Source organism: Schistocerca nitens, chromosome 9 (assembly GCF_023898315.1).
Source record: "Schistocerca nitens isolate TAMUIC-IGC-003100 chromosome 9, iqSchNite1.1, whole genome shotgun sequence".
NCBI classification, from domain to species: Eukaryota; Metazoa; Arthropoda; class Insecta; order Orthoptera; family Acrididae; genus Schistocerca; species Schistocerca nitens.
This window is the reverse complement of record NC_064622.1, coordinates 488,559,433-488,574,616: the sequence shown is the minus strand read 5'-3', so window position 1 is coordinate 488,574,616 and position 15,184 is coordinate 488,559,433. Positions and strand designations below refer to the sequence as shown.

The 15,184-nt window shown below is 38.9% G+C and overlaps 1 protein-coding gene across 1 annotated transcript in view; it reads left to right on the top strand.

Moving 5' to 3' along the window:
* The window catches only part of LOC126203295 (uncharacterized), a 92,946-nt gene that overhangs the window by 31,463 nt on the left and 46,299 nt on the right, over positions 1 to 15,184 (top strand). Inside the window, exon 4 of the mRNA XM_049937555.1 lies at positions 6,167 to 6,303. Coding sequence (XP_049793512.1) covers positions 6,167 to 6,303 — 137 coding nt within the window. The remainder of the gene's footprint in view (positions 1 to 6,166; positions 6,304 to 15,184) is intronic.

Here is a 15,184-nt window from a genome sequence, read left to right as displayed (position 1 = left end):
AAATCTGGCTTGCCAAATGAAGTTGTTAAGGAGCTATGAGAGAGAGCAATGGTTCAACTGAAACTTTATAGACTTCTCAGTTTCATGAATATTGGGTGCCTTTATGCCCCATTGTCACCAATATTGATTCCCTGATATACTCACTTGCTAAATACCTGAAGGATATGCTTAGCTCTTATGTCAGGAAATGTCCACAACATATCCATGATGCCGTGGTTTTTGTTGGGCATCTTAACAAGTCCATGTTTGTTTACATATCGCGGCCAGGCCGAACTTTTGAGCTTTCAGATTAAACTTCATACCGCAATTTTAAGTACATTTACTGATCATTTAGTGTGCTAAATACGTTTGCTGCCCCTTTATATCTGCAGAGTATAGTCATCTCTTAAGTAATTTCCAGTAAAAAACTTCTGAACCACTGTTTACATAATCGCGAGTAGGCCTAATTTTTCGTACACGTATTTTCATTGTTTTCCGGTAACTTAATTGTCTTTGTCACTAAAATCGATTTGTGCCATGAGTGTAAAGTGCTTGACGTGCCGTAGAATCGTTAGCTCCGGGTTATGGTGTGATGGATGTAGTAACTTTTTTCATTGGGGCGATTGTAGTGGCGTGAGAATTGGGAAAATGAGTGAGACTCATCAGAGGTTCTGTAGGCTATGCAGTAGAGATAGAAAGATTGTGGAACAGGAGGGGGAAAATTGCTGCCCTTCAGGCTGAGTTAGATGAGACTAGGCGACAACTGGGCAGGTTAAAGGGGGAGAAGGGTAAACAGGGGTGGGAAGTGGCAACAGGCATAAGGAACAGGCCAAGAAATTCTTCTGACAGCTTTGTTATTAATGTACAAAATAGGTTTGACCTGTTGCCTCAGTCAGAAACTGATGAGCCTCTCACAGAAGTAGATGTAGACAGGGCTCAACAAGCTTTCAGCAGCAAATTGAATAAGAATGTAGGGAAGTCTGCAAAGAGAAAGAAAGTCTTGTTGCTAGGTAGTTCGCATGCTAGGGGTGTGGGCCAACTTCTGCAGGATGAATTAGGGTCAGAATACCAGGTCACAAGTTTTTTTCAAACCTAGTGCTGGACTGAGGCAGGTTGCAGAGGATTTAGGTTCACTATGTAGAGGCTTTACTAAGGAAGATTCCGTGGTTATTGTGGGCCGGGCAACAGTATTGACAGAGATCCAGGATACAGCATAGAGTGTGACCTAGCAAAGATTGCATAAACATCGAGTCATACCAGTGTTGGGTTTGTGTCGGTTCTGGAGCGCCACCACCGACCTCATTTGAGCTCTTCTGTCAAGAGAGTTAATTTGGAGTTGGAACGGCTACTTGGGTCTGGTGCAGGGTCACACATTGGTGTGGTTCCTGTTGATTCACTCTGTAGGTGGGACTATACTAGACATGGCCTACACCTCAACAAGAAAGGGAAGGGTAAACTGGCTGGGCTGATAGCAGGAAACTTAAAGGGGGGAGGAACTACATCTCATGGTGGAAACTCTTTTTTAGTGTAAGATTAGTGTCCAGTGGGAAACTCAGCCAGGCAAGTACTAAAGATGTTAAAAAAGTTCAAGATACTCACAAAAGAAAAGTGAAAAATAATGTTAGTATATTTCATCAAAATATTGGGGGATTGAAGAATAAAATTGATGAGCTTCTGCTTTGTTTAGAAGATATAGAAACTGAGAATGTAATAGATGTACTATGCCTGTCTGAGCATCACATTGTCACTGATATGCAAAAGGTTAGCATCAATGGGTACAAATTAGCTGCACATGTAAGTAGAGATAATTTGATGAGAGGAGGAGTTGCCATATATGTCAAAAGCTTCCACAGTGTAAAAAATTTAGAAACTAAAAAAATTTTGTGTAGAGAAATATATGGAAGCATGTGCCACTGAACTTAAACTAAATGATGGCACTTTCATAACTGTAACAGTGTATAGGTCCCCCTCACGGAACTTCCAGCTATTTCTAGAAAACTTGGATGCTTTGTTGTGCTATCTGTCAGACAGGGGGAAGCAAATTATCATTTGTGGGGATTTCAATGTTGACTCCCTAAAAGAGTGTAATAGGAAGAATGATCTCGTAGTATTACTCAGTTCTTTCAATTTGAGCTCCGTCATTGATTTTCCTACTCGGATAACAAAGAACAGCAGTACATTAATAGATAACTTTTTTGTAGACCAAGATAAGTTTAAGGACATAAATGCTTATCCTGTTGAGAATGGTCTTTCAGATCATGGTGCACAGCTATTTACAGTATATGACATAGCTCCATGCAGTATATCAAATCAGACTTTTAAAGCAGTGCGTTCAATTAACTATATAAATATTGCAAACTTTAGGGAAAGCCTACAGCAAATAGACTGGGATGAAGTGTATAAGGAACCTGATGCAAACTTGAAATATAACTTATTTCACGATACATTTTTAAGGGTATTTGAAAATTGTTTTCCCAAGAAAATAGTTAAACATAATTCCAAGAAAACATATAAAAAACCATGGCCAACTAAAGGAATAAGAATATCTTGCAACCGTAAAAGAGAACTGTATCTAACAGCAAGAGGGAGTACTGACCCCGAAATTGTTCAATATTATAAAAACTATTGTGCGGTACTAAGAAAAGTTATTAAAAAGTCCTGAAGCATGTGTATCATGTCTGAGATCAGTAACTCTGATAGTAAAATTAAAGCAATTTGGAATATTATTGAATGGGAAACAGGGCAACCAAGAGTGCAGGTAGACTTTAGTGCCATAAAACTGAATGACAAGTGTACTAACAAACAATCAGAAACTGAAAATATTTTCAATAATCATTTTTTAAATGTTGTGGAGAAAATAGGATCTAGATCTTCACAAGAAGAGGCAAGGCTACTAATAGAAGAGGCCATACCTGTGCAGTTTGAAACAACTGTAATTCTGCCAACCTATCCCTCTGAAATCAGTAAAATAATAAACTCACTGAAAAGTAAAAGCTCTTACGGAATTGATGGCATTTCCAGCAAGGTACTTAAAGCTTGTTCCCCACAGATGAGTAGGATTCTCAGCCACGTATGTAATAGCTCTTTGGAGCAGGGTGTTTTCCCCGATAGACTGAAATATGCCATTGTAAAACCATTGCATAAAAAGGGGGATACGTCAGATGTGAACAACTACCGCCCAATCTCTCTTCTGACAGCTCTATCAAAAATTTTTGAGAAAGTAATGTATTCAAGAGTAGCCTCCCATATTTGTAAAAATAAAGTACTAACAAACTGTCAGTTCGGTTTTCAGAAAGGCATTTCAACAGAAAATGCTATATACGCTTTCACTGATCAAATATTAAATGCTCTGAATAACTGGACATCACCCTTTAGTATTTTTTGTGATCTCTCAAAGGCCTTTGATTGTGTAAATCATGGAATTCTTTTAGATAAGCTAAATCATTATGGTTTGAGGGGGGCAGTGCACAAATGGTTTAATTCATACTTAACTGGAAGAATGCAGAAAGTTGAAATAAGTGGTTCATGTAATGTTAAAACAACAGCTGATTCCTCAAACTGGGGGGCTATCAAGTACAGGGTCCCACAGGGTTTGGTCTTAGGTCCTTTACTGTTCTTGATATACATTAATGACTTACCATTCCACATTGATGAATATGCAAAGTTAGTTCTTTTTGCTGATGATACAAGTATAGTAATAACATCCAAAAACCAAGAACTAAGTGATGTAATTGTAAATGATGTTTTTCACAAAATTATTCAGTGGTTCTCAGCAAACGGACTCTCTTTAAATTTTGATAAAACACAGTATATACAGTTCCGTACAGTAAATGGCACAACTCCAATAATAAATATAGACTTTGAACAGAAGTCTGTAGCTAAGGTGGAATTTTCAAAATTTTTAGGTGTGTCCATTGATGAGAGGTTAAACTGGAAGCAACACATTGATGGTCTGCTGAAACATCTGAGTTCAGCTACGTATTCTATTAGGGTTATTGCAAATTTTGGTGATAAGAATCTCAGTAAATTAGCTTACTATGCCTACTTTCATTCACTGCTTTCGTATGGCATCATATTCTGGGGTAATTCATCATTGAGTAGAAAAGTATTCATTGCTCAAAAACGTGCAATCAGAATAATTGCTGGAGCCCACGCACGGTCATCCTGCAGACATCTATTTAAGGATCTAGGGATCCTCACAGTAACCTCACAGTATATATATTCACTTATGAAATTTGTTGTTAATAATCCAGCCCAGTTCAAAAGTAATAGCAGTGTGCATAGCTATAACACCAGGAGAAAGTATGATCTTCACTACGCAGGGTTAAATCTGACTTTGGCACAGAAAGGGGTAAATTATGCTGCCACAAAAGTCTTTGGTCACCTAACAAACAGCATCACAGCATCAAAAGCTTGACAGATAGCCAACTAACATTTAAAAATAAGTTAAAAGAATTTCTAGTTGACAACTCCTTCTACTCATTGGCTGAATTTTTAGATATAAATTAAGGGGGGGGGGGGGGCGGGGGCAAAAAAAAAAAAAAAAAAAAAAACAACAACAACTTAAAAATTAGTGTCATGCAATATTTTGTGTAATGTAATATCTTGTACAGACATCTTTTATTAACCGACATGTTCCACATCATTACGAAGTGTCGTATTCATGATCTATGGAACAAGTATTAATCTAATCTAATCTAATCAATCTTATTGGTCAGAAATTTGAGACACACACAACCAATGTTTTAGGTATGTCTTGACATCAACATACTTGATTGTTAACAGTGATGACTATGGGCAAACTGAAAGAATAGTCAGTGGAAGTCAACTTTTACCAACTGCCATCAGCATTTATACTGAACATTCTGAGGAGGAAGCCATGGAATCAATCCAATGAAAATCTACCTTTTTTTTAGCAGTATATTGATGACACACTTGTCAGCCACATGGAAAATACAAGCTGAATGATTTCCACATACATCTAAATTCCATACACTAGGACATCAGTTTTGTCATGGAAGTTGAAATAGATGAAGTGCTCCTCTTTCTGGATATCATGGTAAAAAAATGATCTCACACAACTTTGGCCCACAGCATTTACCAGAAGTACATGCATACCAACCTATGCTTACACCACCACCACCACCACCACCACCACCACCACCACCACCATCACCATGTGACGCAGAGGAACAAGGTCTCAAAACATTGGTACACAGGGCTGGTGCTCTCTCTCTCTCTCTCTCTCTCTCTCTCTCTCTCTCTCTCTCTGACAACGAGAGTCTCAAACAAGAACATGAAAATGATGTTCTGGAAGAATCACTACTCAAAGTGACAAATTTGGAGAGACCTACATTCTACACTGACAGTAAAACAGACAGAATGAGGAACCTCAGGAGAATGCAGCCATTGCATTTGTTCAAATTTGTGGCACATTGCACAGAAATGTGGAGTGAATTGTTTGTAAGTGCCAAGTGAAGGTCTTCCACCAACCAGCTAAAACAGTGTGGGGAATATGTCCAGAATCTATCAGATCTCCTGACAATGTGGCAAGACGTATTTAGGTCAAATGTGCATACTGTTGACTATCATTGCTGTGAACGCTAACAGCACATCAGACTACAGCAGTCTAACAACATCAGTTTGAAATCAATGCCTACCAGTATTACTTGGAGTGGATTACAACCATACTGGGGTTCTGATGCTGGTGTCTAACTTCAGTACTGTCTCATTCAAAAAATGTATCAGGATTGGAGTATGAGAACTGCTGATGGGGGTAGGCTGAGCAACAGCTGAGATGCGGCCAGCGTGTGTTCCTGGGTGCAAACTGTGAATGGAGTGACATGTTGTAAGGGGGTGGGGAGGGGGGGTGGGAGGAGAGGGAAGGGATAGGAGATGATGGATGTGCCCTGGGTGCCAAGTCAGAAGAAAGGAGGGAGAGGAGATACAAGCCCTATGCCACCTCCTAGGCAATCAGTTAAGCAGCCACAGCTTATAATGGCAAAGTGATCACTTGCCAAAATATTGTGCCCATTGTACACAGACATCCAGCTGTTTACCTTTGAAATATTGTCATGAATTATGGCAAAAATATTTAAAAAACATTTAACTACCATTTTCTCAGTGTGTTACATGCATCACCTTTTTCATCAGAAACTAATTATGATTTTTTAAAAATTATTTACAGCTTTATCTTCAGGATGAGAAACTTGCAGATACTGTACCCTGCATCCTAACAACAAATTTGCGACCTGGGTCTTCAGACTTGCATGTAGTTCTGCAGAGAATACACAGTTTGAAGGTGGAGAAATGGTTTGTGCACTGGTAAGTTCCAGTTCATTCCACATAGTATGTAGATTTCCTTCATTTATGATTGTGCAAGATAAAGTGTGTGCAGTGCTCTCTGCCAAAGTGGTGCCAGATAGAAAAACTATACCAGGCTGGTCAATAAACACATTTATTTAGGTTGGAGAGGGAGTGAACAGAATTTAGTCATTTTAGAACACTGAAAGGAAACAGAAAAAGAAAAGATGAGCAGATAACACAAGTTTAATATGAACATTTCATTGCTCCTTATATGCGTATATTTATGAAGTACTCAGAAATTCCCCATGGAATTAAACAAACTTTACTCTGCAGGAATACCATGTTCCTGTACATAAGGTCAATATATGGATAGAAAATTGACTTATCTGTGACTAATGTTGAAGTTCATACAAGCTATAACTATTTTAGTGATGAAGGCTCCATCTTCTTCTGTGCTTGATAATTATTAAGTTAACTCGTTTACTCTTATTCCTTTGTGATAAATTGTAAATATTGCAATGATGCTGCTTTTTTTTTCAATTTTATAAAGCAGTTTTTCCCTTGAGACTGCTTTGTTGGTGGTTCAGTGCAACATTTATATGCAAAAAATTTAAATCAACATTGCACAAGGCCTCCTGGACTTGCAGAATAAGCCCATGGAGAAAGCCCTGCACACAACACAGATACAGGTACTGATCATCCAGTATTCCATTAATTCACTCACTTACTCATCACACTCTTCACATGCCATCAAGGAGAGCAAGCCATGGTATACATTAACAAAAGGAAAGAAATGACAAATGCAAACTGTTTTCTGAATTAACAGTAGACTCACTCTGTACTGCTTAATGCTCTTCATTCTCATGACAGCTAAATTTCATCCTGAAACCTGCTACTTGGAGGTATTACTGTCTCCTCATTTGTGCCAGATAGTTCCTGTGTATCTGCTGAGGGTAGCTTAATATGTACTTGATAACAATGGTGTTTTTCAAAGAAAATGTTTACCTACATCTGTAGAAACAGTGTTATATTTAGAGTACATTACTGTTTTGCAATGCAGCTTTGTCACACTGCCACTAGCCATGAAGTTAACAGAACTTTTTAAGTCTTGAATCTAGACATTCAAATACTTTGTAAAAAAAATTAGCTAATAAGGTGTATTTAGTAATTTTCTACACGATTGGTAGGGGTTCCGAAAAACTCATTTTTTGTTAGATGGGAACCTGTTGAATGTCTTTACACCAGAGTACATTACTCTATTCTGCACCCTAAACCTGGTGGTTTGTGTCTTGTACTTTGATTGTGTAAGCTACAAATCAGTTGAAACTAATTTTTATTGTTGGCAACAAAACCTGTTAACAAGTAACTGTACTGGGAACTGAGTGCAAGAATTTAAAGATCCTTAAAAAACCTGTAAGATGCACAGTTACCTATTTCACATGCTATTGTTACTGCATGATTTTGCTGAATAACCACTTACTTTCACTTCAGGTGCACTATCCCTGAAGATAATTTCAAATATTAGGGAGTCCAAGTATGCTAAATACATTGCCACCTTTGTCTTTAGTTGAACACAATGAGAGATGCTCCTAAGTGCAAGAAATGCTGAACTCAGCCTATTAATTAGTTTACCCATGTGTTATCCAACTGCCAGCTGCCGGAGGAATTTTACATGCTGTGCTTCTTTGAGAGAAGGGCCATTAATGTCTTCTTCTAATGGTAACTGGTTTGCTTGTTTGAAATAGCGTAATGTGACACTCTTTGTGAGAGTGAGACTTAAAACTCTTAGACCTAATCAGCTGTTGTATTATCTGTTTTTGCTACAGTTGAGTTTGGGCCATTGCTTGTCATCACCAAGTGTAAAGTTTCTTTAATTATCCTTTAAAGTATTGGGAAAGCATTTCTGTAAGTTAGACAAGTGTGGGCCAAGTATCAATCCTTGTAGGACACATGTATCAAGTTTGGGCTCAGTTTCATGGCTGATACTGTTTGTCTAAGAGAGCCTGTGGTTTCTGTTATCAACGTAAGAAGGATGCCATCAATTCCATAACATTTTGTTCAGTAAGTTGAATTTTGTGATCCACACACTGGTGCAAGGTCACAAAATATATTAAAGGACAATTTTTCTTGTTTAGCTTTGCCAGTACTTCAATTGTGAGGTCTTCTACATCTACTACATCTACATGATTACTCTGCAATTCACATTTAAGTGCATGGCAGAGGGTTCATCGAACCACAATCATACTATCTCTCTACCATTCCACTCCAGAACAGCGCGTGGGAAAAACGAACACCTATACCTTTCTGTTAGAGCTCTGATTTCTCTTGTTTTGATGATCATTCCTACCTATGTAGGTTGGGCTCAACAAAATATTTTCGCATTCGGAAGAGAAAGTAGGTGACTGAAATTTTGTAAATAGATCTTGCCGCGACGAAAAAAGTCTTTGCTTTAATGACTTCCATCCCAACTCGCGTATCATATCTGCCACACACTCCCCCATATTACATGATAATACAAAACGAGCTGCTATTTTTTGCACCCTTTCGATGTCCTCTGTCAATCCCACCTGGTAAGGATCCCACACCGCGCAGCAATATTCTAACAGAGGACGAACGAGTGTAGTGTGAGCTGTATCTTTAGTGGACTTGTTGCATCTTCTAAGTGTCCTGCCAATGAAACGCAACCTTTGGCTCGCCTTCCCCACAGTAAAATCTATGTGGTCTTTCCAACTGAAGTTGTTCATAATTTTAACACCCAGGTACTTAGTTGAATTGACAGCCTTGAGAATTGTACTATTTATCGAGTAATTGAATTCCATTGGATTTCTTTTGGAACTCATGTGGATCACCTCACATTTTTCATTATTTAGCGTCAACTGCCACCTGCCACACCATACAGCAATCTTTTCTAAATCGCTTTGCAACTGATACTGGTCTTCGGATGACCTTACTAAACGGTAAATTACAGCATCATCTGCGAACAACCTAAGAGAACAGCTCAGATTGTCACCCAGGTTATTTATATAGATCAGGAACAGCAGAGGTCCCAGGATGCTTCTCTGGGGAACACCAGATATCACTTCAGTTTTACTCGAGAGCCTGTGGTCTTCTGTAGCAGTCTGTAGAGTATCCTGTACAAAAGCTGATCTGAGATGCTGCTTAAATTCATAGGCCACTTTCTTAAAAACTTCTGAAAAGACTGGAAGGAGGAAATGGGTGTAAGATTAGTATGCTTATCTCCAGTTTTACATGTGGGTGTTCAAACAAAATATTAAAGTCCATCAGGAAACATGTCCTGATCAATTTATGATTGCAAAGACAATTGAAGGTATTCTACCAGTTCAGTAGGATATTTTAATATTTGCTAAAAACAATATCATAGCCAGCAGCATTAAAACTGTTTTTTTGACCTGCTGAATTTTGTAATCTTTTTAACTGTTGTAATTTTTAAACAGAAGTCTGTTGATGCTGTTTGCAGTTTCTCCACAAATAAATGTAATGCATCTTTATCTGGTCATTTATTTGTAGATTTAATATTTTCTGCCACTGTGAGGAAGTAATTATTGAATTTGCTGGTCAATAATTTGAAGAAGTCACTGTTTTTACCAAAGAAATTTTCAGGGGGCTGAATTACCTTTAGATTAATATTTTTGTTCCCTTCTTGTTTAATAATGTTTGAAATTGTTTTTCTTGTTATTAGCATTTTATTTTTTGAGCATAGTGCACAAGTTTCATCTTCTTAATAACAGCCTGGATTGTCTCAGAATACTGATGCTAATGGAGTTTCAACTTTTGACTACAGCTTGTCCTCTTAATTAGATACATCCCTCTCTTCCTACTACTAGATATTTTAATTCCAGGAATCATCCAACCATTTTCCTTGATTCTGTTCAGCTTACTCTGGTTTGTTTTAGGAGAAAACAGGACTTAGTTCTCTACAGATATATTTAAGAAAGATTTAATTTTTTCATCAACACCGTCTGTTCTGTAAACAATTCTCCCCTGATTTCTCTGAAAATATTGAAATCCAGTCATTGTTTATTATACTGTTGTACAGTCCTTTTTCTATGGTATTTACCCAGCTGGTCAGAATTATACTGTTAATGTTTGACTATCATGGTCAGATAAACCATTGACTACTGGTGTTATAACTAAAGCATAGAGAATGTTCGGTTAGAAAACAAACTATAAATGGCTGTTACTCTATCTCCTTCAATCCCCATTGAATACTTTGCTATGTGAAAATAATTCAAAGCAAGAAAACTACTACAGTAAGCACTCTTGATGATATGTACTACCTAACAGAAAATTAAAGTCCCCTCTAACAGTGACTCTCCAGTTAAGTGTGCATAACCTTATTAAGTGTTTCTAGCTGCATTTGAGGCTTAGGATACTTCCCACTGGTAGTGTGTAAACTGTCAGTACCAGATGTTTGTGTGGTTCTTGACCCACTCTTGTGGTGAAGCGTTCAAAGGGCTGTTCAATCCAATATTGATAAACCTGAAAGATTTGGGAATTAAATCTGTTTTGGCATACTTCAGTAACATGGTGTTAGCTTGTATCCATCAAGTTGTATATGTTCAGTTTGTGATATCCATTTGATGTTCTGAAATGCTGAAAGTGTCTGCTTTAATTCTATCTATCCTTTCAATTTCCTGTATTAATAAGAGATGCCCATCCATTTAATAAAATGAAAGAAACTTATTACATATTCATTAATATCTTCAGCTTTGTCCAAACAGCAGTATTTCACTTTCCTATCAACTGTTTTACTGTAATGATATTTATTCTGCAGCTCTGTATTTTGCATGAATTAGCCCTTTGGGAATGACTGGAACAGGATGGATACTGCCTTTGTCAAACTGGATGTTTCTGACAGTTTGCTGAGGAGCCCAGTTTGCTGAGGAGCCCAGTTTGCTGAGGAGCCCAGTTTGCTGAGGAGCCCAGTTTGCTGAGGAGCCCAGTTTGCTGAGGAGCCCAGTTTGCTGAGGAGCCCAGTTTGCTGAGGAGCCCAGTTTGCTGAGGAGCCCAGTTTGCTGAGGAGCCCAGTTTGCTGAGGAGCCCAGTTTGCTGAGGAGCCCAGTTTGCTGAGGAGCCCAGTTTGCTGAGGAGCCCAGTTTGCTGAGGAGCCCAGTTTGCTGAGGAGCCCAGTTTGCTGAGGAGCCCAGTTTGCTGAGGAGCCCAGTTTGCTGAGGAGCCCAGTTTGCTGAGGAGCCCAGTTTGCTGAGGAGCCCAGTTTGCTGAGGAGCCCAGTTTGCTGAGGAGCCCAGTTTGCTGAGGAGCCCAGTTTGCTGAGGAGCCCAGTTTGCTGAGGAGCCCAGTGATCCAAACTGTGCTGTGTATGATGCAGCCAATGAGGGGTGATGCATCATTCACATGCATGTGTGACGATCACTCACCCTTGAGTGGTTTTCCATGCTCTGTGTTAACACCATTCACAAACCGCTTCATCCAGGGCTTACAGTACTGTTCAGTGAGTGACATGATCTTCACACTAGTGTGAGGGGCATTATCATCAATATCCCTGATGTTATCCTCAGTTGTACAATCAAGGTTGCAATCCACAAACTGTTACCTTCAGCTCATACAGTTATTGTATGATCTTAATCTTTAAAATAGTTCTCCAAAATACTTCAACCACATGTGTCATAAATGAGATCTACATTAGATTAAATGTATTGATTACCTAGTAAATATGATAGCAGAAAGTTCTAGGAGAATCTAACTAATGTAGGAGTAGGTGACAGCTCAGTGAATAGAGGGATTGAGTTGTCAACAGGTATATAAAGGCTGTAAACTTCTCTAGCTTTTGGTCAAATCCTTTTCCATGCTAGGGTTCTCATACAGATACGTATGAAAGCCCAGGCCTGCAGTTCTGCAGATGTTGACTGGGTTGAGGGATTGTGTCGGGTGGAGTGGGAGAGGGGGGAGAGGAGGAGTGAAGTGAGAGGCAGATTTGGGGGAAGGCTGGCCATGGCCTGATGGGAAGCAGCAGGTGTGTGGGATAAGAATGTGTGAGGGAGAGGCACCAGGTGCATTGGGTAGCACAGGCACGTTGAGTTTGTACAGCGTGTGATGGCTGTTTTGTTGATACGGAGAAGTAGATTGGAAGGGGGTGACAAAACTTGTTGGCTCCCTCTGGGCAGTTTGTATACCTGACCATTATAACAGTCAAGGCATTCAGTCAGAAAGCTTTGTTTCATGAAAGATAACATCCAATATTCTGTAAATTTGGTATTTTGATAAAATCATTTGAAAATCAATCTTATTTAGTGATAAATGCATTATGAATTTAAGTGTAGCATTCGGTCTTAAAAACTTCATGTAATGAAATTTACTTTGGAGATAAAATGAAAACTATTAATGGAAAATAACATTATTTGTCAAAGATTACATTCATATGATCTATAAAAGAAATTTATATGATCTTAAAAGTTTTAGTTAAGAAACATCAATGACATGAATTTTTACTGCCACAGGAATGGAGGTTAGGTTAGTTCAGCCATACAATGGAAAAAAACTTGCCATTTAGATTATATCCAGATAATAGTTTAGTGTATGCTGTTATCTCACAAAAGTAATAATTTAAAAAATGTATTAATATTTTTAACTAAACAGTAAATATTAGTTTTGTTTTACAATGTTGTCATGTTTTCTCACTGTGTGATGTATTATCTGTGAGATACAAATATGCTAATATCATTGTTGCTGTAGATGTACTAAAATTAAACTTGGGTAACTATGAAATTGCAAAAAGCAGCATCTAAGGTATTGATTTGACTAATCTGAGCAGCAATTCAATCACAACATGTTCCTTGGGCACAACAGCCTTCTCTATCTTTTGATTCCCACCATGCAGCATGCATTTGAGAGGTAGACCTGTTTACCCATCAATGAACTCTATATATTAGTCACCCTACAAGCAAGAGATATTTTCTGAGGTATATGCATATGTTTCCATGGTCATCAAAGAGCTAGGTGCAGTTGCCACAAAGTATCGTGATCTTATCTGTAGAAATTGTTCATGCTTACTTCAGTCACTTCCCCCATGAACCATGGACCTTGCTGTTGGTGGGGAGGCTTGCGTGCCTCAGCGATACAGATGGCCGTACCGTAGGTGCAACAACAACGGAGGGGTATCTGTTGAGAGGCCAGACAAACATGTGGTTCCTGAAGAGGGCAGCAGCCTTTTCAGTAGTTGCAGGGGCAACAGTCTGGATGATTGACTGATCTGGCCTTGTAACATTAACCAAAACGGCCTTGCTGTGCTGGTACTGCAAATGGCTGAAAGCAAGGGGAAACTACAGCCGTAATTTTTCCCGAGGACATGCAGCTTTACTGTATGATTAAATGATGATGGCGTCCTCTTGGGTAAAATATTCCGGAGGTAAAATAGTCCCCCATTCGGATCTCCGGGCGGGAACTACTCAAGAGGACGTCGTTATCAGGAGAAAGTGGCATTCTACAGATCGGAGCGTGGAATGTCAGATCCCTTAATTGGGCAGGTAGGCTAGAAAATTTAAAAAGGGAAATGGATAGGTTAAAGTTAGATATAGTGGGAATTAGTGAAGTTCGGTGGCAGGAGGAACAAGACTTTTGGTCAGGTGATTACAGGGTTATAAATACAAAATCAAATAGGGGTAATGCAGGAGTAGGTTTAATAATGAATAAAAAAATAGAAGTGCGGGTTAGCTACTACCAACAGCATAGTGAACGCATTATTGTGGCCAAGATAGACACAAAGCCCATGCCTACTACAGTAGTAAAAGTTTATATGCCAACTAGCTCTGCAGATGATGAAGAAATTGATGAAATGTATGACGAGATAAAAGAAATTATTCAGGTAGTGAAGGGAGACGAAAATTTAATAGTCATGGGTGACTGGAATTCGTCAGTAGGAAAAGGGAGAGAAGGAAACATAGTAGGTGAATATGGATTGGGGGGAAGAAATGAAAGAGGAAGCCGCCTTGTAGAATTTTGCACAGAGCATAACTTAATCATAGCTAACACTTGGTTCAAGAATCATAAAAGAAGGTTGTATACCTGGAAGAATCCTGGAGATACTAATAGGTATCAGATAGATTATATAATGGTAAGACAGAGATTTAGGAACCAGGTTTTAAATTGTAAGACATTTCCAGGAGCAGATGTGGATTCTGACCACAATCTATTGGTTATGATCTGCAGATTGAAACTGAAGAAACTGCAAAAAGGTGGGAATTTAAGGAGTTGGGACCTGGATAAACTGAAAGAACCAGAGGTTGTAGAGAGTTTCAGGGAGAGCATAAGGGAACAATTGACAGGAATGGGGGAAAGAAATACAGTAGAAGAAGAATGGGTAGCTCTGAGGGATGAAGTAGTGAAGGCAGCAGAGGATCAAGTAGGTAAAAAGACGAGGGCTAATAGAAATCCTTGGGTAACAGAAGAATGTTGTTGTTGTGGTCTTCAGTCCTGAGACTGGTTTGATGCAGCTCTCCATGCTACTCTATCCTGTGCAAGCTTCTTCATCTCCCAGTACCTACTGCAACCTACATCCTTCTGAATCTGCTTAGTGTATTCATCTCTTGGTCTCCCTCTACGATTTTTACCCTCCACGCTGCCCTCCAATGCTAAATTTGTGATCCCTTGATGCCTCAAAACATGTCCTACCAACCAATCCCTTCTTCTAGTCAAGTTGTGCCACAAACTTCTCTTCTCCCCAATCCTATTCAATACCTCCTCATTAGTTAAGTGATCTACCCACCTTATCTTCAGCATTCTTCTGTAGCACCACATTTCGAAAGCTTCTATTCTCTTCTTGTCCAAACTGGTTATCGTCCATGTTTCACTTCCATACATGGCTACACTCCATACAAATACTTTCAGAAACTACTTCCTGACACTTAAATCTATACTCGAT